Raw genomic sequence first — 26,775 nt, forward strand, 5'->3', positions numbered from 1 at the left:
GTCCACAGCCTTTGTGAGGTGGGACCTGACCCAGCCGCCCAAATCTGTGAGACAGGTTATAAAATCTTAAACCCCAGTGAAAATAGAAAAAGAGGAAGAATTTCACCAAGAAAAGAATTAAAATATAATCATAACTAATTTAGCAACAAGGACCAATTTTAAAACTAGATGGGGGCTGGAGTTGTGGCTCAGGGGTGGAGCACCTGCCTAGCACACATGAGGCACTGGGTTTGATCCTCAGCACTACATAAAAATAAATAAATGAAATAAAGGTATTGTGCCCATCTACAACTAGAAATATTAAAAAACAAAAACCGAGATGGCTGGTTTTAGTTGTCTGCTTTCTGTTTCAGGGAGGCAGCGTGAGCAGTGAGTTGGGACTGCAGGTGTGAGGTTGAGCCCTACTCACCAGGCAACCCAGGGAAGCCGGCCAGGCCTCCTGCCTCCTGCTTCCTGCCTTTCCTGTTGCCCAGGTCTTGCCCTCCCTGGTTTCTGAGTTATTTTCCTTTCTCTCATCCTTTTAGGTTCTTCTTAGTGTCTTATGTGTGTGTGTGTATGTGTGTGTGTGTGTGTGTGTGTGTGTGTGTGTGTCTTTCTGCCTCTCTACCTCTCTGCTTCTCTCCCGTCTTTCTTACCAGCTCTCTCAATCCCTACTTTGTCTTTCTCCCTTACCCGATCAAAAGGCAACTGACTAATATGTATCTGTTTTATTTATTGAAACAGTTTTTGTGTTTTCTGCATCATACAGAAGTGGACAGGTGAGTGGAATATTTTCTAATCATCTGCAAAACAAATATATAGTGGGTTTTTAAAAATATTACCCTTGATTGATTCTTACCACTGTCTCCCCCATCCCACCAAAAACCCCTTAGATATCAGGGCCAGCAATAGAATAAAAGTCCCACCCTAGGGCTCCTAGCCTAGAGCCGGAGAGGACCTGTGGTTGTTGCCAATGCGTGGGGAGGGGGAGAAGCATGGTGGTGGAGCATGCGGGGTGTGGGTGCCAGCTGGGCAGGTGACATGGAGATCCCAGTCAGCAGCCACTGTCTTGTGGCACCAGGCCTTTCCCCCACTGAACTCTGCCGCCCTCCAGACTTTGCCCTTTCCCTCCCGAATGAACTACCCCAACCCAACCGAACCTGAGCTCCCCCCAGGGGTGTGACCCCTCCACACCTTTGCTTGCACAGACCCCTCTGCCTGGCATGCCTTGGCCGCGCCCGGCTCTGTTCACCTGGTCAACACCTACCCATCCGCTGAAGTCCTTCCTGATCCACAGAACCAGCTAGATCGGATTCCTCCTTCATGCCCCACTGTGATCAGAGGCAGGGTCTCAGTCATCCTGCTTCCCTAGTGCCCAGCACGGTGCCTGGCACACATAAGGTATTCAATCAATACACGTTGAGAAATGAAGAGGATGAAATCTTTTGTCCCCCACTTTATCAGAAGGATAATAAAGTGGGAAAAGTGGCCCTAGCTCTGAGGTTCTCCCTTAGCCCCCCAACCACCTTCCTATACCCAGACCTGCTCACTGGCCTATAGGCCCTGCACCCCCACATCCCACCACCCTCCAAGGTGCCCTCGGCCACAAAGCCTTCCATGACTCCCAACCCCAGAGGAAGAAAGCTGTCCTTTATCTGAGCTCCCAACTACTTGATCGGCTGTGACCTCTTTTGGGCCTCTCTGGTGGCTTTTTGGCACCCCATGGCAGGCACAGGTGATTGCAGCCCCGTGCCCACATGGTAAACCAGCCCCTTGAGGTGGAATCTCTAGAATGACCATAGATTAAATGAGCAAGTGAAGACAACTCTGCCATCTCTTGCCAGGAGAAAAGGCCAGAACCAACATTGCTCCTGGTCACAGGGAGGGCTGGAGTCAGAGCCCAGCCTCCCAGCACAGCAAGGCCGTGTGGGGCGCAGGGGTCACTCGTCCGGAGACATGGGATCAAAACATTACACTACCTTTTTGGCCAGTGCGTCTCCAGGTCCATCTTCGCCTTTCCCAACACTTAGTCTGACTGCTTGCAATTAGTATTTGAGGCAATCTAAAAGAGTCAAGCTGCATTATGGAGAAGCCCAGGATAACCGCAGGGCACAGCTCCTCTCATGGAGAGGGACTCAAATGCCAAAGGTTGCTTCCTTCACCTACTCAGCTGGGCCTCACCAAGGAAATAAGATCAAGAAAGTGGTGTTCGTCTTTAGCATTTATTTATAATTGGAAAAACTGTTCGGTTGTCTGTTTTCTGAGCAAGCACAGACCACAAGCACGTCACAATCAATTGGCTATACATGAATATTTTTGTCATTCTCTTACTAACAGCGGGAATGAAATAGCACCAAGAGAGGTGTGCGCTACACGTTACATAGACAATCTGTGGTGTGCAACAAAACCCAGGCCACAAAATTGTAATTAGACACTTCCTGTCTGCCTCAGCGAGGCACAGCTGTATGGACTGGATGGGATCCCAGGCAGAGAAGAGAGAGCTGGGGAAGCCAGCGCACAGCTCTGCGGGGATTTCTGCAGGCAGGCCAAGTAGACAACGGGAAAGTCTCTGTCCCAGCCCTCTTGCTGGGAGTAGGAGTAGCAACCACAGAGAAATGTATGGAAATGAGCAGGACAGGCATCGGAAGCTCGGTCACCTCCAGAAAGGCAACACCAAACACTGCTTGAGGAACCAAGATCAGTTTCGTTCAGTATGTTCAGGATACAGAACGAGACTGGCTGAGTTTTCTTTGTAAACAGTAGAAATCAAAGGAAGTTTCTTGCTAGGGAAGTGACACATTCAATAGTCAAAGTGAACTACAGAGTTTTCTTAGGTGGGGTGTGTGAAAAAAAAGGGGAAAAGAACATTATACTGTCATCTGAAGCCTCAGGCAGGGGCCAGGGAGGAAATGCAGTCCCTGGGGCTGCAAAGTGGGTGCAAAAGCCTGTGGGGCCCTTGTGGCAAACCCCGACTTGGACAAGACCAACTTGGCTTGGTCACAGTGCACAGGGGATCGTCAGGTCCATCCTTCTGGCTGTGCTGCCATGGAGACAGATTTATCTATACTGCCCACCGAGTCTAGCACAGTGCCACAAGGCATTCAATATATGAGTGACCCATGAATGATCCCCTGTGCGTTGTAAACTGATTCACTGGAGCTGCAAAACATTCCAAGGAGAAATTCAAGCTGTGGCATCAATGTGTCCGGCTAATGCCGAATTTCAAGAGAATGACCAGACATCTGCAAATTCTCTGGATACAGTTAGATCAAGTTTGTTAGAGTTCTCCAGTAAGTTTTAAGATTAGTTAACAAGTAGCCGGAAATGGTACTGAGATCTATGCCAGTCATTTCCGGATAGGCATTTCAGTTCGTGATTCATAAGCACTGAGACGCACTAGTGTTTTCTGCCTTTGGCCCTTCTCCTTCAGAGTCCACACCCTGAGGTGGAAAAGAAGGTGGCATGGACCTGACCACACACTCCATTTCTGGTTTTCCTGTTTTATTAAAAACCAGGGCCTGCGTAGCACACGCTGAATTGGTTCGCCAAGACTCCTCAACCAGCCCTGAGGTGACAAACAAAACAGAAAACAGACACTTTGCTGCCCAGGCAGTGAGAATAAGAGAGAGGCCAAGGAGCTCTGCCGCCTCTAAGCTGGAAGGACCTGAAGGGCCTTCTGAGATAAAGAGCTGGGAGACCTTCACTCTTCCCCTCTAAGACAAAAAAAAGGCAAGCCCGGGCAGAGGCTCGGTGTGGTCCCACAGCCCAGCCATTCAGAATGCTGGAGAAGATGGACTTCGAGGGCAGGAGAAATCAAGTGTGCTGAGAACCCATACCTCACATTTGCAAATCTATTCCTCCTGGTAGACATTTGGGGTTTCCTCACAAGCACTGGGGATCTTTGCACAACGACTCCCTGACTAATTCCTACGACACAACTCTAGCACAGCTATGGTGGCACTTGCCTCCCCAGGGGCTTTGGCCACACAAAAACGCATCACAGAATACATGGAGAGCGACTTTTCTTCATCAATGAGGTCAAAAAGGCCTGCCAATCACTTCACGGGGTCCTCTCCTAGCCTGTGGCTGTGTCACAGAAACACCCAACCTGAAGCTCGGCACTGGCACGGCTGCGGAGCAGAGCGAGACCCTTCAGGGAGGGAGGGTCAGCATCACCATGCTTGCCGCTACGGCATCTCAGGAATAGAAAGCACACACTGAGTCCTCCATCCCTCCACCTTGACCCTTCTTCCTTAGTCACCCTCGGTCTGTCACTCTGCAACACTGGCAGCATGCCGAGGACAAATGGAAGGCAGCCTCCCACAGCCGTGACCTTCCTATGACACCTACAACACCTAAAACACCCACCCTTTACCACCACGGGCCTGGTCTCAGTCACCAGGAGCCTATCTATTACTTGGTGTACAATTTAAAGCCCACCAGTAGGAAACAAAACACAGGCACACACTTCTAACCGAAGATTCTAGAAGATCACTTAAAGTTAACAGACAACTCTGTTCCATTGACATTAAGGCCAAGTTATTTTTTTTTCTGTTCTTTTTGTTTTGTTTTTAATATTTCCACAAAAGTTGTCAATTAAGAAGCATAAACTGAGCTTCTATAGCACATGATCATCCTCTGAACTTTGGAAAAGAAACTTTATCTAAAGTTCAAAATCAACCAGTGACACAGAGCTTGGGAGCAGCAGGAGGAAGAGACCCTACAGCAGACACTTCCAAGCTCTACCACAAGGTGTGCTTGGAGCCTGCTGAGTGCCGACCCAAAGGGGAGGCAGGGCCAATGCACAAGGCTTCCTGGTGTCCCAGGTCCTGAGGCTGACAAGGGCCACCCTCAGGAGGAGGCGTGGCCCTGTCTATGGATCAGGGCTCTTCCACTAAAAGAACAAAACCAAAGAATTCCTGGAACACTCAGGACCAAGGCAGAGGGGAAGTCTCTAATTAATTTTGTGGCCTTTTTGTTTGTTGGTTAAAAAAAAAAAGAGAGAAAGAGAAGAATAAAAGGAAAGTGCAGTGACATTTACTCTTTAGCCTCAGCCAGTTTATTGTTCATCTCTTTGCTTTGCTCCTTGTCGTCGGGCTTGGTGGCACTGGGACCCTCTGTGCTCTTTTTCTTGGCAGCCTGACCCGACACCACCTGCTTGTCTTTGGCCTTCCTCGGGGGCTTATGGCTCACTGAGGTCTTTTTTGGTTTGGAACTCTGAACACTAGGTTTCTCCACCTGTATGGAGAGACAGACAGACCGAAAATACAGAAACACAAAAGAGAGGGAGTGGGAGAGAGGATTTAGAGAGAAGAAGACGTTACAGTATTAATTGGAGATAACAGTGACGAAGTCTGAGCTGATGAGCACAGTGGAGAAGGGATTTTCAGTGATACTGGCCATTTGGTTTCTCTTGTCTAAACTCCCTGGTTAGTCTTTTTGGCAGTACTCTCACTGGCTGCATTGTCTCATTATCCCTCTCTCTGGATTGTCCCCTTCCCCAGGTGGCAAACGGTCACTATTGTGCCTCATCTGCTCCCCCTCCCTGTGGGAATATTACACCTCATCACCTTGTTCAACTCAGGCACAGGCATATGATTTCCTGTAGTCAATGAAATGTGAGAGGGACGTGGGTCACCTCCAGGCCAGGACTTGAAAGTCGGCCTGTGCTTCCAGTGCTCTCTGCACCTCTGCCTCAGTGGGGGTTGCTCCATCACCCCAGGCCTAGGCTGAAGAGGCCTGAGGCGCAGAGCAGCAACCCACCATGATGGACAGCTATTCGTGAAAGATGAACGTTGGCTGATGTCAGACACTGGGATCCCAGTAGTTTATTGCTGCTGGTAGTAGATCTTCCCCTGTTTCTGTCTCTGGGATGGGAGTGCTTGTGGAGAAGTGTTCTTATTGAGATGCTTTGAGCTGGGATGTCTCTTGCCTCAGCCAGGTCATTGGGACTGCACTGCAAGTCACATGTTCCTCATCTCTGGTCACCTTGACAGTTTCCCCCAAAGCAGCTGCTCCAAGCCCAACCCACTCTCCCTGGGCTCCCTCCTCTAGCTCTTCCCCCTTGTTCTGAGGACACAGCCTTGCCTTCTCTTTCTCAGAGAACTCTGGAGCCACTGAGCATGATGGTTTGAAATGCTGCTCACTCCCATTGATTTCTAGATTTATTTTCTCCTATCTTTCCTCCTTCCTCCCCTGGAATCTTCTTTTGTTCAGTACCAATCCCATGTTCTGGGTCCCACCTCATCTGTGGGTGGGATATTCACTTGCTGAATTCCTATGGTTTTCAGTCACCTTTGATCTGCAATAAGGTAACCAATCATCCTGGTTCGCTGGGAATGGAGAAGTTTCCTGAAACATGGAACTTTCTGTGTTAAGACTCAAAGCGTTTCAGGCAAACTGGGTTGCGTAGTTTCTTTATTATAAAATGGTCCTGGCCACTTAGGAAACTCCACCTGAGTGCTAGATTTTAGGACAAAAGCAGAGAAAAGGTAGTTTGGGTTCTAAAGGTATTTAGGTTGTCAGATGCTTCCTGCTGTTACACATGGGAGAGATGATATGTACCCAACTCCTTGTGGTCTGACATCACAGAATAAGGCCACTTGGCATGTACGATTCCCACTCATGAGCTCAATCTCCAGTCTCCTTCTGCCACGTATGAACTCACACTGAGATACACATAAGGTAGGGTAGTGTTGTTGCACAAAAAATCCTGAATCCACTTTCACAAACTGTTGAGTGACTAATGACTGAGAATGTATGTATCTTGCAGCTGATGTGACAGGTGTGTTGTGACAGTGAACTCTGCTAGTGGATGATGGGCTATCAAGGGAAGAATGAGAGGGTGGCTGTGTGCCGAACTGGAGGAAAAGAAGGGGTTGGAGTGAGATGGCGCGGGGCAAGGGCCCTGCAGGGGCAGAAGCACACCTATTTTAAGACAAGGGGATTTATTTACACCTCAGGTGAGATGTTCTGTCACTTCTTTTCTGAATTTCTCATATGCAGAAGCAAGTTCTCTGGAAATCTGCCCACCTTTAAACTGTTTTTATTTTAGGTGATGGTCCTTTCTAACATTTCCCTGCCCTCCCCCACAGTACTGAGAATGGAACCCAGAAATGCTAGGCAAGTGTTCTATCACTGAGCTACATCCCCAACCCTTTTCATTCATTTTTAAAATTTTGAGACAAGATCTCACTAAGTTGCCCAGGCTGACCTTGAACTTACTATCCTCCTTGCCTCATCCTCCCAGTAATAGCTGGGATTATAGGACCAGCAGCTAACATGTCCTTTGAGTTTAACAAAGCTTCCTGTTGAAGATGCCCGTGGGTCTCAGTGTGCTTCAAAGGAAAGGAGCCCTTGGGACCAGCCAGTGTCCTCGGTGTGCCCACTCCCAAGCTCTGCTTGGTTCACCTTTCCAGTCCAGGCCATGCTGAAGTGTTTCCCACAAGATCTGTCTCACCTTTGGGGGTTCCTTGAAAGGTTCGCTATAGAGGCTGCGTATTCTTCTGCGATCAATGACCTTATTATCAGCTGCTGTAGGCTTATTGACCTCCCCTTTGAACTGGGCACTGTAGCTGGTTTCATGAGCCATCTTGTCATCTGGGGGCTTGTACTGAGGCTTGGCTTTTATTGGTTTCACAGGCTTGATGTCTGTCCATGCTCTGAATTCATTCCTGTTAGTCAAAGAAAACATCAGTGATAAAAACAAAAACAAACAAACAAACAAAAAAACATCGCATGCCTGGAAGCAGGTATCCTGACCCGGGTTGCACACACAGCAAGCTCTCAATTAGTGCTTGTAGCGCTGAGCGTGACTGGAGAGTTAGTGCTATTCTTTGATCATGGAAAGTGATAGTCTTTCTTGCCAAGCAAATCCAGGTTGTGGCAGTAGCAGTAGTGCTTTGGGGAATGTGCTCAAGCTCCCTCCCAGTTCCACCCTGTCTCTGAAATGAGGCTGAAAAAACCCAGCCCAAGCAAGAGTTCAACAGATATTGGATGCCTACTATGTGCCAAGCTAGAGTTGCGACAATGTATTAGGCATACTACCAGCTATATTGTAGCCTATCAACAAATGCCAAATCCCCCTTTCTCACAATGAAGAAATTTTATTCTGTAGATTCTTTTTGATTTTTTTTTCTGTACCAAGAATTGAACCAGGGGAACTTCCCACCAAACCACATCTCCAGCCCTATTTATATTTGATTTCAAGATAGGGTCTTGCTGAGTTGCTTAGGGCCTCACTAAGTTGCTGAAGCTGGCTCTGAACTCTCAATCCTCCTGCCTCAGCCTCCCCAGCCCCTGGGATTGTAGGGTGCACCACCACGCCTGGCTGTTCTATAGAATCTTAAGTAAGAATTCTTAAGGAGGAAGGAGTGGGGAGCACAGAGCTCCCACCCCAACCTGGGAGTCAGAGAAAGTTTTCTGGAGTAGAGTGGAGTGGAGTGGTGTTTCTGTAGGAATCTTAAGGAGAATGGGATTTAGGATGGGCATTGAGACCCTCCTGATTCTGTTAACAGTGCCCCACCCACCCAGGCATGAAGGCTTCTTTTGATCCTTTCCTGACGTCTCCTCCTCCCTTTAAACAGCAGAGGGCTTGCAGCTTACAGTGTTGGAACTGAAACAACCGAATTGCCTTAGATGAAAACCTTGCGAAACAGCTCAGTGTTTACAGATCTTGAGTAAGCCACATGCCCTGAGCATCGCTGCGGTATCACAGCTAGGACTTGTGTCTGGATGTGGACATTTAGGAGAGACTTCGTGTGCTCAGATGTGAACAGCTGCTGGTTGATTCGTCAGTCCCTCAACTTTCTTGTTTCTAGCAATCCCTCTGGTACTTTCTAATTTGCTGTTTCTGATCTGTCCGAGGGCTGGAGGGTAGATGGGCAACAATGTTCAGTTCAGGGCTGCTGCCGGAGGTTGAAGAGGTCCTTCCTGAAAGTGTATGCGATTCCTTGCAAAGCTCCGGCGCCCTGAGGCCTTGATAGGGTCTGCGCCCATTCCAGGTCACCAAGAAGGTGCAGTTAATGCAGGAATCTCTGCAGGGTTGGGTTCTTCTAAGGATCCCTTCACCCTCACTGACTTCCTCCTTCAGGGCTCAGCAATAGCGCCTCAAGGGGCTGCAGAGACTGGTCTGCAGGAGAGAGCAGCCTCTCCAAGACCTCTCCATGCTGACCTTTCCTCATTTGTAAAATAAAAAAATTAGACTAGTGTAGGTCCTCTTAATGTCCCTCTAACTCTAATGTTCTCAGCTGTTACAGCCAATTTGGCAACACTAAGCCATTAGCCGGTCTTTTGACCTCCTGCTCTCTGAATTTCTCTAGAGGGCCTGGCTCGTATGTGAAGAGAGGCACCGCTCTCTCTAAACTTCCAGTGCAGCCTGGGCCACCACTTGGATGCCCAGCCAACACCTCTGACTCAACATCCCTACACCCAAATCGTCTGGTCTTCCTGGTCAACTTTTCTTCTTCAGGGTCCCCTCCTTGTTCATTTCGCCCACTCATTCACAAAATATTTCCAGAGTGCTTGCACTCTGCCTGGCAGGATGTTGAGAGTTGTGGAGCCCAAACCGGTCAGAACAATCCCTGAGCATTAGGTGTGGAGGCAGAGGTTGAGAGCAATGAAGGAGGAGGAGTGGGAAGCGCAGAGCTTCTACCCTAGCCTGAGAGTCAGGGAGAGCTTTCTGGAGTGGCGTTAGAGTGGCTGGCAGGGAGTTGGCCAAAAGGTGGGAGTGGGTTCCAGTCAGACTGAGTAGCACATCCAGAGGCTCCTGAGTAGTACTTAGTGAGTAGGCAGTGTGCGTGGCTGGGTTGCCATTTGGTGTGGAAGGGCAAGGGAGCCTAGTCCGAGCACGGAGGGCTGCTGGTCGTGCTAAGGGGGTGGTCTGCCTTGTAACATCAAGTTGCCAAATGGTTCCCAGTCAAGGGTGAGCAGGGCCAATCCATCTGCGGAACAGGGCTTTGGCAGTGGTGTGAATGGTGGGCTGTAGGAGAGGGTGGAGGCGGGATCTAGGCAGGAGACCTGGCCACAAGTCAGGGAGGGAAGTGCAGGCCTGAGCCAGGAGAGTGGCAGAGGGGACAGAGGAAGGGACGCTGAGTTGAGAAGGCTCCAGGGCATGAACTGTGAGAGGTGTGGGGCCTGGATGAGTCTGGGGAGATGCAAGGACTTGGGCTTGTGGGCAGTAGTGCTGCCCACTGAGATGGGGCAACTGGGAGGAGAATGGGATTTCGGATGGGCATTGAGACCCTCCTGATTCTGTCAACAGTGCCCCACCCACCCAGGCATCAAGGCTTCTTTGGATCTTTTCCTCACCTCTCCTCCTCTCTTCTTCACCTTCTTCAGGTTCAGTTGGTTATCATGATCAGACTTTGGAAACACCATGGCTCTATCCACAGGCCTGGGGCTGACCCCGATGCAGAGCACTGGCTGTCATTATCTACCAAAGGCTCCAGGCCTTCCCACCCTTCTTTCCTTTAGACAGGCCCCTCAAACTTGGACCTGCCTGTGCCGAACCACTCACAACCCAGTTCCCAATAGATGATGGCAGAAACCCAGATTCTATGCTTCCACCTCTACCTGCTTCCAGAACTAGGACTAAGATAGGTGTACACTGTCCCTAAGCACTGTTTCTGGGTCATCTCCCACTGGCCAGCCTCTGCAGCTTCATGCATCTCTGCAGTGGCCCTGGTGAGCCAGCAAGTGCCTCACTTGTGAGCATCATCCATGGGACGTGGACCCCACCCATGGACTGTCCTTGTTGGGGAGGGGAGTAGTAACCTGATCTTGAACAACTTTGGTACATCAGATGAGACTTGTTAATGCATCCCATATTAGGTCCACTGTAATTATGACAGACTGTTAAGTTTAAGTCCAAATTCCATTTCTTAGAACTTTCTTCGATTTCTCTTGAAAACCTCCTCCAGCCACATGCAACAACTATCATATGTCATAAAAATAAAAGTAGCTACTATTTCTTATCTTTTATAAAGTGAAGGGTTTTGGTTTTGGTTTGGATATTCTTTAATACTTAAAATTTAGAAAAGGAGGTAGTCTTATGCCCTTAATAAAGGAGATAACCAAGGCTCAGAGAGGTTAAGTTGCTTACATAAGGCCACACAGCTGGTAAATAGCAGAGCTAGATATGAGGGCAGGTTGGTCCAACTCTACAGCCCACACACTCCCATTGCACGTTGGGAGTATGCTAGAACTACAGTGCTCACCTGCCTGCAGCAAAGGTGCTTGTTCACTGCCTGGCCTGCCGTCCACATTGCTATGGAGGGTGAGATGACACAGGCTGGGTGAGGTGACTCCTGAGCTCCTCCAGCCCTGAGTCTTGACAAGAGTGATGAGGACCCACTCACAGGTGAGCCATGCCTACTGCCTCTTGCCAGGGGTTCATGGTCCCTTGTAGCACAGTCCCCTTTGCCTATATAATCACATTTAGGCCTGATCATTCATTTATTCATTCATCCATTCTTCTGGCATTTACCAAATACCAGCCATGGTCGTGGCATGTGCCCCACAGGGATAAGTAAGCCGTGGTTCGTGTCTGTTACTTAGTGAGTCAAGACCTGTCCAAAAATGTGTGATCCTCAAAAAGGCAGAATGAAGAAAATGGAGCAGAGCTCAGAAGGAAAGAGGGAAAAGAAGGCTTAATTCTGAAGGAGGTGAAAACTGGGGAGAAGAGCAGAAAAGAATAAAGACAAAGGAGTGGATGCAGGGCTTCAGGCACCAGTCTGGGTGCTTGGAGAGCAGCGAACAGATAGGGAGGCTGCTTAGGATGTAGGAGGGTAGGGGTCTTGTACAAGGTGACCAGGCCAGGGCCCGGGATGCCACATTTGAAGGCATGTGGAAGGCCTGGGGAGCCACTGAGGGTTTCTGAGCAAGGCAGCACTGCTTCTCCATTGATGGTGCCCTACAATCCTATTGCCCCAATTTCAATTATTCTTTAAGGTTCATCTCAAGGTTCTCCTCTTCCAGGAACCCTGCTATCTGTGGCTCGATGCATGATTTATCTCCTACATGATCGATCCCTGCAGGGACAGAGGAGGGTCCCCAGTGGATGAGTAAACTGCAGACTTCTCGATGGATCATTTGTCCTGAGAAAATCAGTGGAAAATAGGTTGGACCAGCCCCCAAGCCTTACCAAGGAATGGCAGAGCCAGGCCTGGCTTGAGCCATCTCCTAGAGACTTAGTGGCAAGCGTTTTTGGTTGCTCCCTTAGAAGTTTTGGATAGCTGTTAGCCATATTCAGGGACTCTGGTGTCTTACTACCCAGACCATTTTGAAAGGAGTCTACAGATATCTACCTTCAACTTCTCCTGTCCAGCCCTCACCCCTGCCTCTCCTGGGCTTCAGGACCTCCTCTCCCTGGACCACGACATCAGGATCACTGCATCAGCATCTCCTTAGTTCTGACTCATTGGGCACATACTGGCACTCCCAGCTGCAGACCTCCAGCAGGTTCCAGTTCCTGTAGGACGAGGTGCAAGCACTGGCTCCTCCTAGTCCCCCCATGCTGATTCCTTGGATGGCAGGCAGGGCCTTGTGAGCTGGCCCCCATTCCTTTCCAGCCTTCTTTACCTCTGTCAGTCATTTAGTGAGCATTTTCTGTGTGCCGGGTGCTGTGCAAGCTCTTTAGATGCATCATCTTAGGTAATTCTCACACCAGCCCTTTGTGGTCACCTGTTTTGCTGGTGAGAACACTGTGCCCTGATGCCCTTCTCCAAGCACATGCTGCCCCTCCCTATCGCCGAGTGTCACTCATGCTGCTTCTGTACCTGCCATGCTCTCTTCTCCACACCTCCAATTACTGAAACACGACACCACCTGCCTCTCATGCTCTCCCCTCCAGAGACCTCTCCCCAGTCCCTCTGCTGAAACCAGCACCCCCCTGCCTAAATCAGGCATCCTTCTCTGGTCTGCATTTGTCTGGCACTTGCCATGCTCCAGCTCCCAGAAGTTTCCCTGAGTCATCTCCTTCCCTCTACTCCCTGCAATTGCTGAGGGTAAGGACTCCATTTTACTTGTGGCAGTAAAGCCTGCTCCTTGTGTAATTCTGTTTCATTGTTTATTGTAAATGTCAGGGCTTTCCAAATTAGAAATGAAAGAATGACCTCCATTCTGTTTTGTCACAACTGTCTTTCCCAAGTAATCCTTACCATGCTGGAACAGGGATGCTGCCTCCATCTCCTCTGAACATCTGAATAGGAAGCCCCTGGGCTGCCCCAGGGGGAGACAGTGGAAAATTGCTACACAAGAATCTCATGGCCTCACTTTCCATAATATGTCCCAAGCTCTTTGGCACTCATACCTTAGAGCTCAATGCCCTCCCCTGGACGTGGTTAGGGTTGGTGACTCACTTCTAACAAACAGAATATGGCAGAATGGTGCACATAACTTCTAAGAGTAGGCCATTTAAGGCACTGCAGGCTTCTCCTTGACTGCTCTCAGGGGACAGCAAGTGGTGTGTCATGAAGACACTCAAGAATACCCTGTGAGAAGTCCATGTAAGGAGGGCCTGAGGCCTCCTGCCAAAAGTCATGGGAGTGAACAATCTTAGAAGTGAACTAGGCCCAGGCAAGCCTTCATGTGATCTCATGAGACACCCTGAACTGTACTCACCCTGAGAAGCCATTCCTGATCTCTGGCCTTCAGAAATTGTATGGGATAATAAATACTTATTGTAAGAAGTTGCTAAACTTTGAAGTAGTTTGTTACACGGCAATAGATTCAAATAAAAATTCCAATCCAAAATTTTTCTTCCCACCAAAAGGGGTTTAAAATCTTCTTGCTTTACCTCAGCAAGGCAGAAAGCAATGGTGTGAGCCAAGCACAGAAGTTCAAGCACGCAGGGGAGCTGCACCATCAAGTTCATGGAGAGAGGTCATGCTCTGGTCTTAAGAAACCGAGATGAACTGTCTGCAGCCTTCATTAGAAGGCAGGAAAACTGAAGATGCACTGCCTTGGGGCCTGGGCATATGCAGAAACAAAGACACAGGGCTCAGGAGAACGTGGTGTCTTGGAATATAGCATATGCCAGGCTCAATGAGAGGCAGACAGACTAACAAGGTGATGGGAGGCACTGAGCCTGGGCCAGAAAAGAGATAGGGGGTCCCTCAAAAGATATAAATGTGGGGTTTAACCCAATTCTATCTAACTAGCGGGCCATTGTGAAAGATTGACATGCACCTACGTTCAGGGTCCATGTGGAGGTTAAGTGAGAAAGTATGTAAAACAGTTCTTTAGTTGAAAAGGGGCTGGGTAGTCATACCAGAATTGCAAGTTTGGGGTGGATAACTGTTTAATAAATGCATTTGATTTTCATTACAGAGTTGTTTATTCAAGAAAAATTATTGCAGATCCTCTGTGTTCCAGGCATGGCTGCAGTCCTCTACCTCCACAAGCCTTGCTGTCAGCTGGGGAGAGAAACATAGACAATTACATAACAGTCCAGCTATGATTATATTTCTGACCACTTGCAGTCAATATTCTGGTGCCCAGAGTGGGCAAAATTTAGGCAGCAGCTTCTAACACCAGGCTTATTACTGTGCGCATTTCCTGTTAGACTTGAACAGAGTAGCATTCAACGAATGCCTGATTAATTGAATCTTCAATACTGAGTATCCACTATAAACAGATGCTCACTTTTTAAAGACTTGTCCCACTTAAGCACATTTGCATGCAGTGACTCAAGGAGAGATACTGAAAGAGCAATTACAGAGGGAGAGACCAAAGAGAGCAGAGAGAGTCATCATCAAGGAAACTAGGTCCCAGAGGAGGGAGGAGGGGAGGAGAGAGGGTTTGGTCTTGGAAAGAAAGAGTTGTGAAAGAACAGAACGGAGGCCATTCTTTCATTTCTAATGTGGAAAAGGCTGACATTTACAAACGAAATAGAATCAAGCAAGGAACCAGTTTTACTGCTGTGAATAGCTGCATGTGTTAATTGGTACAAATCACTTCTTAACAAAAGTGGAGACTTAGAATAATGGATTACTGCCAACTAGGATCATATAAAAATTTCATTTCTCTTTCCATAAGCCCCAGATTTATTTATTATGTATCTAAATCCTTGGGAAATCAAATTCTTTCCCTATCCTCTTCACAATAAAAATTTCAACATTTCTTAAGCGCTTTATGAGGGAAGAAGGCAGTGCTTTAAAGCCTTAATGGCCTAAAATCTTCCTACAGATTTTCATGAGTAATTTATGTTGTCATGGAAACATATAGAGTCTCTGTTCAGAAATCTTGTCTACATTGGTTATATTAAAGTGTTCTCAATGGAAGAAAGCAGGCTCCATCCTGACCTCGGATACAGGCAGTCTGTGAACGCTGCCAGTGGCCAAGCTATAGTCAGGGGGTGGTAGTTAAAGGAAGTAGGATCAGTAGATTAAAAAGAAAAGACCATCCCTGGGCCTAGAGGGTTGCCAAGCAGCAGAGAGAACATCCTTTCCCTGTTTAGAGGGGTGTGGGAGATTGCTTCCTCCTGGCCAGAAAGGACTGGGTCAAGAGAGGAGCTTTGGGATCTATGCATGTGTGTTTGTTCGCTTTTCTCTCAGTTGCCTTTGTGTGAATGGGAGAAAAGGAAACATAAAGAGAATGCCAGTAGACTAATCACTGATAATCGTTCTTCTAACCCATAAGTATCCAATAAACGCAGGTATATCACGAGTGATGGCACTCTGAAGTGAGGAAAGCACATATTGGACATATGAAAGGTCAGTATACGAAGTTTGAAGCTGATCTGACATGAATAGTAAGTGGAAAGAAATCCTCTCTCCTTAGAAGGATCTGATGTTACAAGGGGAAGTGTGGCTCCTTCTACATGTAGCTACTGTCTAAGTCTAGTCATAGGCTGCATGCAGCTCCCAGGCCTCTGTGCACCTGGGAAGTGTCTCACACAAAGAAAGCCCATGTGCACAGTATGTAGAGAATTATGAAGATGGATAGTCAAAAATTAAAACTGCTCAAACTAGGAGTTAATTTGATTCATCAGGAATCTAAAAATAAGGTATTAGAACAATGAGTGAGTTTAGCAAGGTTGCTGGATATCAATATCCAAAAATCAATTATATTTCTGTATAATGTACTAGCAACAGACAATGGGAAAATGAAAATTTAAAAATCCATTCGCGAGGGGATTGCGGCTCAGTGGTAGAGCACATGCCAAATGTGTGAGGAACTGGGTTGGATCCTCAGCACCACATAAAAAATAAATTAATTAATTTAAAAAATCCATTCACAATAGCCTCAAGAAAAATAAAATACTTATGAATAAATTTAATGAAAGAAGTGCAATGCCTGTGCACTTAAAAGTATGTGACATTGCTGAGAGAAATTGAAGAGATATCACAAAGAGATAAACCATATTCATAACTTGGAATATTCATATTGTTAAGATGGCAATTATCTAAAAGTTGATAAAATCTATAAATTTAAAGCAATTCTATCAATATCTCAGCAGGATTCTTTGTATAAAATACAAGTTGATCTTAAAATGTACATGGAAGTGGAAAAGAAATTGCCAAAATAATATTGAGAAAGAAACAAAATCTGAAGATTTATACTACCTGATTTCAAAACTTATAAAAGCTATAGTGATCAAGTATGTTACTGGCACACACATCAACACATAGATGTATGAACAGAAAAGAGAGTTCAGAAATGAATCTTTGTATATAGTAGTGTGCTAAACATGACTCATATTGGGTTATAGAACTGATTATTAAATTCTCAGGAATCTAGTGAGTGAATTTTGAAAGTATTAGTAGCTTTGAAATCATCCATGCAAGAGATCACATCAGGAAGTTGGTCAACTCTACACATAAGGCCCTCTGGACAATAGCTATTAAACATAACATTATACCACTGGCTTATATATGTGACCAATTTACTTTTTTTTTTTTTTGATACTGGGGATTGAACCCAGGGGCACTCAACCACATCCTCAGCCCTTTTTTATATATTTTATTTAGAGACAGGGTCTCTCTGAGTTACTTAGGGCCTCACTAAATTGCTGAGGCTGGTTTTGAACTCATAATCCTCCTGCCTCAGCCTCCCAAGCTGGCGGGATTACAGGTGTGTGCCACTGCGCCTGGCTACCAATTTACTTTTGACAAGTATGTTAAGATAATTCACTGGGGAAAAGAGTAAGCTTTTCAACAAATGATGCTGGGAAACTAGATATTCTTAGAAAAGAAAATGAATCTCTGCTATTACCTTACTTCATACATAAAATTTAATTAAAATCGAACTATAGACTATAAAATTTCCAGAAGAAAAGAAGAGAAAATCATTTTGGTCTTGGAATAGGCAAAGATTTGCTAGAATTTGAAACCCAAACAGAAGAAAAGAAAAAAAAAAAAAAGATAAAGTTTATTAAAATGAGACTTTTACTTTTCAAAAGACATCACTAGGATAATAAAAAGATAAGCACCATAGTTTAAGACCTATACCTCTTAGACATAATAGATATGTATCTTAGACATATATAATATATGTTCTTTATTTGATATAAAGGATTTTTGTTCAGAATACTTTTATAAAGATCTCTTAAAACTCAATAGTAAGACAAAAAATGCAATTTAAAAATAGGAAAAATATTAATAGACAATTCACTAAGAAGATATATAAAGGACACATAACATATGAAAAGATGCTCAACACTATTAATAATTAAGAAAATACAAATTAAAACCACAGCGAGATACCACTACATGTCCACTAAAATGGCTATGAAGAACACTGGCAATGCTAAAGGTCACCAAGGATGTAGAACAAATGGGTCTCTCATAATTTCTGATGGGAATGTTCAATGGATTAGGACTTTGAAATAAATTATTTCTAAGATAACCACATTCTTACCATATGACCCAGCAATTCTACTCTTAAGTATCAAAGAGAAATGAAAACTCACATCTACTAACAACTTGTACAGGAATGTTAATAACAGCATTATTCATAGTAACTCCAAAGCTGAAACAACCCCAATGTTCAACTAATGAACAAATACTCAAAATGGGCCTACCCATATACCACAATACTACACGCAATAAAAAGAGCAAAACAATAGGGTTAACTCTTTTTTCTTAAAATTTGTACAAATAGTATGTGTTAATGATAATGAAGTGCTTTCATCAGAGGTAGAATTATGACCCTCTTCTAAGGCCTGAGGTACCAGGAGAATTGCTCTGTCATCCCAGGGGCCTGACTTTTGAATAGGGTTAACTCTTAAGTAATAACACACTAAATGAAATAGCCCGACAAAATAGCACATGTTATATGATTCTAATTATATGAAATTTCTAGAAAAGGTAAACTGTAGAAATAAAAAGATCAGTAGCGGCCTGGATCTGGGATTGAGAGGGGGCAATCTAAAATTACCTTTTGAAGATAGTTACACCAGTGCCTAAACTTACTAAATCTCATTAAAATATACACTGACAAAGGACGAGTTTTATGTTCTGTAAATTACAGCTCAATAAAGCTGGTTCCAAATCCAGTCGGAATGTTGCCTTTCCTGACGTGGCTCCCTCTCCTGGTAAGAAGGTGATCCCTGCTTCTGCTGATGCCCTGGGCCTCCTACCAGATTCTCTGTCTGACCTCTTATGCTGTGCTCATGGGTATTTGTTCCAGGACCACTTGCCTGGTCTGGGAGGGCAGAGGTGGTGTCAGATCCACCTCTGTGTCCCTGGTGCCTGGTTTGGAAGGTGGCACATTTCAGCAAGCACTCAACCAGTGCTGCTGAACAAGTGATTCAGCACCCCCCTCTTTACCTCTTCACTCTAAGTATGACACATAACAATTAGCTCATTGCTCACTTTTCTTTTACTTATTAATTGGTAAGAATTCTCTATTGGAGATTAAAAACAAAATATAAGAATTCTTGACTGTGGAACCAACCTAAATGTCCTTCAATTGATGAATGGATAAAGAAACTATGATATATATATATATATATATATATATATATATATACACACACACACACACAACAATGGAATATTACTCAGCTATAAAGAATAATAAAATTATGGCATTTGCAGGCAAATGGATGAAATTGGAGAATATCATGCTAAGTGAGATAAACCAATCTCAAAAAACCAAAGGACGAATGATCTCGCTGATAAGCGGATGATGACACATAATGGGGGGTGGGAGGGGGGCAAGAATGGAGGAAGAAGGGACTGTATAGAGGGAAAAGAGGGGTGGGAGGGGTGGGGGGAAGGAAAAAATAACAGAATGAATCAAACATCATTACCCTATGTAAATGTATGATTACGCAAATGGTATGCTGTTACTCCATGTACAAACAGAAACAACAAGTATCCCATTTGTTTACAATAAAAATAAGTTAAAAAAAAAAAAAGAATTCTTTGTGACTGACTATGTTTCCCAGTTTGTTTTTTGCCTCAAATCTCTATATGAACCTTAAATTTGATGTGGTTTGCTCTGTTTTTTCCCTTTATCATGTCTGCCCTTGATTTGAAAGTCCTTCCCTACTCCACTGTAGTATCAATATTTATTTAAGATTTTTCCCTTTCATATTTGTGTATTTAATTTCTTATAAATCTGTAAGCCATTGGGAATTACCACTACTTTCATGTAGACTGGCAAAGCAGAAGCATAAGGGTACCCACTATTGGCAAGGAGATGGGAAGAGGTAGCCTGGTCCAACCCAGCAGCACTATGTAGCTCCAGAGCCCTGTGCTGTGTCTGGTGCATCCTAGGTATTTGATGTCTACTGAATATGTGAATTAGTGAATGAAGCCTTTCATGTTGATAGCCTTTGATCTGGCAATTCCATTTCCAGAAATTTGTCACAAATTTGTACAAGACAGCATTTTTTAACATATTATAAGCTCTTGGTTATCATTTTGTTGCGAAGGCCTGAAATCATAATTTTATGTATAAATATGAATGAATTCCAAGTCTGACAATCTGCAGTATGAATAAATATCAGAAATGATTAAATAATATGGAGTATAAAAATATTAAATAGGTGATCCCCACAATGCCATTTTCGTTGCATTAAATATCACTTTTGTTTCTTGTTCCTAACGATTCACTGGAGGTGATCCCCATGAAGTCGTGCCTCCAGCTGTTCCTTCTGCCCCTCAGCTCATCTGAAGTGATGGGAGCCTTGGGGACATCGATTGTGGGGCAGGCAGTCTGGCAAGTGAATCACGGACTCCCCTCACCAGGCACAACTAAATTTTCACGGCTCCTTACTTTTCTTTTTCTATTGCAATTTAACTCCCAGCAAACTTCAGCATCCTGCTAGCTCTAGAAGTAAGAGACATACTCAGAGGTGTCAGAGTCTAAGGAAATGTGAGACTCTTTTTCAGGCCATGAAAACTGGAGAGGTTTACTTAAAAATGAGATTGAACCTCATCATAAGGCAGCAGGGCACAGCTCATCGCTGGCCTGGGCTAACACGCAGGGAGATGGTGATTTGTTGTGGCTGACACCTTTAGAGACCAGTTGCCCAGGGACAGGAGAAGGGCCCCAGACAAACGACTCCCTTACTCCCCATCTGCAAGAGGGGCAGGGCAGCACTCACACGCACTTGCTCTTTCACCTTTGGTGCAGCTGATAAGGTTGGATGTCCCCTGGGTCCCAGAGAAGTGCAAGATCTTCCTTGAGATGTCTCAGCCAGCTAGGGCTAGATTGGAAGCCAGGCCACCCAACTCCACACTCTAAGCTCCACAGGCTGCCCTACAAAAGCCTGAAGCACCTTAACTGGTCTGTGTCTATATGGTCTGTCCTTGCCTCAAATTTTTCTTTTTTTTTTTACTGGGGAAACTGACTTCAAGAAGCAACCCCAAAATAGCAGAGAAAGCAGTAGAATAAAGATGTTGAAGACACAAGCTGGCATAATGTTTGGGCCCATCAGGAGAAGGTCCAAGTCCTGGGAAGTTCTCACGTTTACCCAGGTCCCTGCCTTAGTCCCTTGGCTCATCCCACTGGGGCAGCCAGCCCTTACTGAACATAGGCTTTGCACCTAGCAGGTGCTCAGCTAACATTTTAAATCTTGTTTCATGCCTCTGAGCCTCTGTTGGCTATTTGGTTCAATAAGTATTGAGAAAGCATCCTTGAGTAACAGGAAGACATGAACTGGCCTTCAAGAACTTCTGCTGAAGCCAGGTGTGCTGGCACATGCCTGTAACCCCAGCTGCTTGGGAGGCTGAGACAGGAGGATTACAAGTTCAAAGACAGCCTCAACAATTTAGTGAGATCCTGTCTCTGAATAAAATATAAAAAAGGATTGGGATTTTGGCTCTGTGGTTAAGTGCTCCTGAGTTCAATCCCTGGTACAAAACAAAACAAAATAAAACAACAACAACAAAAAACTGCTGAGTTGGGCAGTGAGCCTTACCAAATACAAAGACGACACACAACAAGGACCCTGGAAGTCCAGGGACCTCGCAGAGGAATCTGAGGGTAATTTAGAAGACCAGTAGGGGTATTCAGGCAGAGAAGGGGAAGCACTGAAATTCCCGCAATCCTTCCCTCCTCCAAGCTTCCCACAGCTATTCACAGGAAGACAATCATGTGCACACACTTGTTAACACAGCCTCAGTGCTTGGTGCTGTCTTCAGTGGCACCTCTCAAGACAGTTGGAATGGCTGGTCAGAGTCTGTCATGTCCTCAGAGAGCCAGAGCCAGGGTTCAGCTAGGCAAGCAAAGCCTTCAGAATACCTAGTCTTTGGGGGAAACAATTAACATTTCAAAGGAAACCTTCACATCAGTGCATCCACATTCTTCATCTGTCAACTGTGCAGGTCATCAATGCTCCTGTTCTGCCACTGAGTGGGGAGAGAAGAGAAGGGGACATGGGGGTCTACAGTGTACCAGATGCTTCACAGAAACAAGTTTTTGCCTTTAATTTCCATGACAATGCCATAGGTGGGCACACAGCTAATAAGCTGAAGGACCAAAATCAAATTCAAGAGTGAACAACTAATTATGGGTCTGACATTTTTTCATTATGCTACATTAGTTAGTTTCAGTATAGAGCACAAAATACAAGAAAAAAAGAACCCCACGACCTTTTCTCTTACTTAAATATCAAAATAAAAATGGGTACCCAATCACATGTGAAATTATACCAGCAGAAGGGAGACACACTTATGGCCATAGTTGAACAGAGGCTTGGCCTGATTAAACGACCTCTGTTAATTCCACATCTAGGGAATCAAGGCCAGCTTCCCCAGCCAGATGCAGATTCCGGCCCAGCACAGCCCTCAACAGAAGCCCAGTGTCTCCTTCTCCGGTCCCCTAGCAGCTTCGCCACACCGCTGCACACCTCTACTCTTTGATGATACAGTTCCCTCTATTTAGCATGCTTTCCCAGGCCCCATGCTCTTTGCTTGACCCCACTCAGCTGTCACCTCTGTGAGCCATCACTAATCCCCACACAGGCTGAAGACTCCTACCCCAACTGCCATACACATTCCCCTCAGCTGAGTTGTCTCTGGACAGCCTATTGTAGATGGGAGGCCTGTGAGGACAGGAGCTGTATTGAATCCCCAAGCCTTGCCCAGGGCCAGAATGGAGCAAGCACTAAGAAAAGGCTTGTTGAGGGAACGTGACTGCGTGACTGGGGGGGAAATCACAGAGCCAGCAGAGCTAGATGGCCCCTGAAGACGCTCACTGTCTTTCATAGATGGGAATTATAGGAAGGGCAGGAAAGACAAACAAGATGGCGTGGTGAGCTTGAAGCTGACTCTGGAAGCAGCAGGAGCCACTGCAGACCTCAGAGCAGAGAAACTGTTACCAGAGCACAGGCCAGAGGCCGCTGGGATCCAAACTGGCTGGATTTGGTCACCTACCCCCTTTGAAACAAGAGAGAATGATACAAAAAGGGGAAATGAATCTAAGTGCAGTTTGGCCAACACTGGGAAGGTAGTTTCCTCCTTCCGCATCCTACAGAAGCAGTATAAATTCATGGGAACAAAAAGCCAGGAATACACACGTGGCAATTCAGCCAGGCTGTGTGAGCCAGATTTGTGTTACAGGTGAGGGGCTGATTTTCACTGGCCCCGGGCGAGGGTGTGGCCATGGGGGCAGTTTCAGCTTTCATTCTCAGCATGATATGACCACTGGCAGGAAGCTGGGATGGAAAAAATAGCTTAACTAACAGGAAAAGGAGAAGAAAAAATAATTTGGGGCTTTTAATTTTAAATGGATCCCCTTACAGAATTTAGTGACAATGTGGCCTGGGAGATAACCTCAGTTGGGTGGCTCAGGCTACTTGGAGACAATGAGATAGGCCACTTGGAGACAAAGGGGCTGCAGACTCACGTATGTTTTGTTTAATGAGGACCTGAAACCTAGTGTCAACTCTGGTAACAAATCATTTAATTCATTTATGGAGCACCTACAGTAACTACAGGATGGTTGCCCTTCACCAAGGGCCTACCAAGCAGCAGAGGTTTTGTGCTCAGTACTTAATTTAATCCTCAGAGCTACTTTCCACTTTATGGATGACAAAACTAAGTTCAGAGAGGTGCAATGACTCATCCACAGCCTCAGAGAGTGGCACCATGACCCAGGTCTGTGTTAGCACTTGGGATAAGAGAGAGAGAACTCAGTCTAGTGGGGAGCAGAGGCAAAAAACAATGATTGAGTCACATGGTATGGGAGCTGCCACAGCCCAGAGAGACATAGGGAGGCGAAAAGGCCCAGAGCAGGGTCTGTAACCAATGGTGTGGGGCCAAAGATTATTGTGATGGGTAACAGAAAAATGCATCACGAGTTAAAACAGGCCTCCCACCCTATTATTTTTTTCTCTTTTGGAGCCTAGTTAGATTAAGCCTAAGAGGAAACAACTGAAAGCAGAGGGGTAAATATGCAGAGCATCACTGCATGAAATTAAAAAATCAAATTCCTCCTCATAATCATTTAACACAGAGGCTCCCACCAACAGTTTTCCAACAATGGGTGAAGGCCATCTTTCTGCCTCAGGAAATTGTGTGCTATTAGGGGAGCCCCTCGGCAGACCAGCAGCAGCTGGCCCGCACAGACCCACCCCTTAATTGGGTAGCTGCAAGAGACACTGGAAAGAGATAAACCAATCAGCGGTGGTACAGGCAGACAGGGCAGCAGGGTGCTGGTTGTGGGAGACTTCCCCAAACAGCCACTGCACACGCAGCCCTGCTTGAACATCAGCTCGTGTTTATACATGAGCATGCGCTCTGCCAAGCAGTAAGGGAGGAAGGGTTGGTAATAAAAGGATAGGAAAGTAAGGGGCCTTTGCAGTTAGAGACTGATTGCTTTGAGATGAGTTATGATAACAGCCCTGGGAGTGAAAGTAGCCAGCATTTGCAGAGCCTCCTCAGGCCAGGAACTGGGTGCAATGTGCTTTCTGCTTCATCTCATTTCATGCCCACAGAGACCCTGTGAGGCAGGCACTATTACTATCGTTCCCATTGTCCAGAAGAGGAGACAGGGGCTGAGGGGTTGAGTGTCCTGATCTTGGACAGAGAGATGCTGTAGGTGTTGGGGTTAAACAAGAATGGTACAATTAATAGCCATGTCCCAGGACCTAAATGAAAGACTTGGATGAAGCACTGCGACACAGGACTCCCAGTGCAGATTTCCAAAGGAAAGGCTGAGAATGGTAAGGGAACATTAGCAAGAGTCTGGGAGCTGTGTAGGGACCACTTCCCTTTCAACTGACGTAAAAAGAAAGGCACAGGGACACCTGAACCTTGGAGTTGCTGAACTGTAGAGCTGACTCATCTGTGAAACCCAAAGGCTCAGGAAATGGCTTGCTAGATGGCCCAGGGCCTGAGTGAAGGAGACATGGATGGCTGTGCTGTGGGGACTCCTACTCTGAGTTTGGTAACGCAAACTGCACAGTGCTATTTCCCTGAGCCAGGAGGGCTAACAGGTCTCACCAATAAGAGGGACTGCAGGATGCTCAGGGGTAAGAAAGGAGTTCGATACCAGCCAGGGGGATCACATTTCTCAAGGGGCCTGTGGGACGAGATCTCTGAGATGGGTGAGGGCCTCCAAAGAACCCAGCAAAACACCACAGCAGACTGAGTGCACCTTAAACACCTGCTGGTCCACAGCACCCATCTACAGAAGCCAGTCTAAGCAGGAGCTTGCCTCTTTGGTTTGGCTGGAAACCCTGGGAGGTCTAAAGGTGGGGGAAGGGAGGGGCAGTGTATAAGTGCCACCGTTGACTCCTTCTCTGGAACAAGCCCGAGAGCCAGAGGGAGAAGAGCATCGATTTTAAATAGGCTACCCTTTTGCCCATTACATGGGCGTGGACATTTTAATGACTAGAAAACTTTTATTTACTGATACTTGCCAAGTTATGAGACTTGCCCCTTATTTCATCCAAAGGTAGGGGAAGAACTTACAGCAGAGAATAAATTTAAAGGGGGAGCCAGGCATGGTAGAGACTGAGGCAGGAGAATCTCAAGTTTGAGGTCAGCCTGGTCAACTTAGTGAGACCTAGGTTCTAAATAAAAAATAAAAAGGGTTGAGGATGTAGCTTAATGGTAAAGCGACCTGGGTTCAATCCCTAGTATTGGTAGGGGGGAGAATAAATTTAAAGGGAAAGGTAGAAACAATGTCCAGAGTTACCTTTGTTCAATGTAAAAGTTACAGTTACAAATAGTAACAACTTACTATGTGCCAGGAAACTTAAAAATGGATTTGCCCACTTGATCTAATTTAATCTCAAATGAATCTTCAAGATAGGACTTATTTTTCCTATTTTACAGATTGAAACATGGGATGCTCAGAAAGGTAAAGTGACCTGCCTAAAGTCACAGAGCTGACAAGTCCCTGGCAATGCCAGGACCTAAACTCAGAAGGACTCCAAGCCTACATCTTCCTTGATGTTTTTGCTTGGAACTCTAACAGGTCAATTCAATGAAAGTGGTCCCCAGGATGGGAATCTTTTTGGTATCCCACATTAGTATATTTATTCTGAACTCATTCTACTTTCACGCATACAATAAAGATTTCACTATGAATGGTAAGAGGCTTTGCTCTAATACCAGCACACAAAGTAGTCCTTTATCTTGAGACCAAAGGGATTGAAAAGAAAACACTCATTGCACAGCAGCCACCACTTGATGGTCTGTCACAGGATTAATCTAAACTGCAGCAGTCAGAACCAAATAACTAGATATGGATCAAAAGCCAAGTTTGTAAAATGAGGGGCATGCTGGCAGGGTGATAGTTGGAGGGAGCAGTTATTGGAGGACAGTGAGGGAACAATGGAGAAATAGCCTCACCTGAGGGGGAGGTTAGGGGAGAAGAGAAAGAAGGCAAAAGAACCAATCTTGTTGACAAAGGAGCAGTCTCCTGCTCATGAGCTACACGTTTGCCTGTAATAGCTTCTTAATATCCATAACAAGAGATACCCAAAGTAAGACAAAGTCGAGGACTGCCTTAGGGAAGAGCGCTTGGCCAAAGCACGCAGTTGGATGTTAACTCTGTATGCATGAAAGTGCATGCCTGTGATACTGTCACCACCATCACCACCACTGTCCTCACTGAGGTCTTCTAACTGACTTTCCTCTCTCCAGTCTCCCCCTAAAAACTACCTGCTAGAGCAGAGAACCAGCATGTGACTCCTGGGCTTAGTCACCTCACACCTCCACAGGTGACTTCTGTCTTAACCTGGTTTTGCTATCAGGCTAATACTGACCTTGTAGGATGAGCTTCACTCCTTTTTTATTTTTGGAAGTCTTTGTGAAAAATTAGTATTTATTTTTCTTTGAACATTCATAAGAATTAGAATTCACTGGTCTAAGCTCAATTTACAATAGCTAA

At 45.8% G+C, this 26,775-nt stretch overlaps 1 protein-coding gene across 2 annotated transcripts in view; it reads right to left on the reverse strand.

Moving 5' to 3' along the window:
• Positions 1-26,775, reverse strand: part of Map6 (microtubule associated protein 6) — a 70,343-nt gene that overhangs the window by 13,872 nt on the left and 29,696 nt on the right. For both annotated transcript variants that reach the window (XM_047518531.1, XM_047518530.1), the window contains 2 exons: positions 7,439-7,652; positions 5,021-5,217 (listed from right to left, as the gene is read on the reverse strand). In XM_047518531.1, coding sequence (XP_047374487.1) covers positions 5,021-5,217; positions 7,439-7,652 — 411 coding nt within the window. The remainder of the gene's footprint in view (positions 1-5,020; positions 5,218-7,438; positions 7,653-26,775) is intronic.

Source organism: Sciurus carolinensis, chromosome 11 (assembly GCF_902686445.1).
Source record: "Sciurus carolinensis chromosome 11, mSciCar1.2, whole genome shotgun sequence".
Taxonomy (NCBI): Eukaryota; Metazoa; Chordata; class Mammalia; order Rodentia; family Sciuridae; genus Sciurus; species Sciurus carolinensis.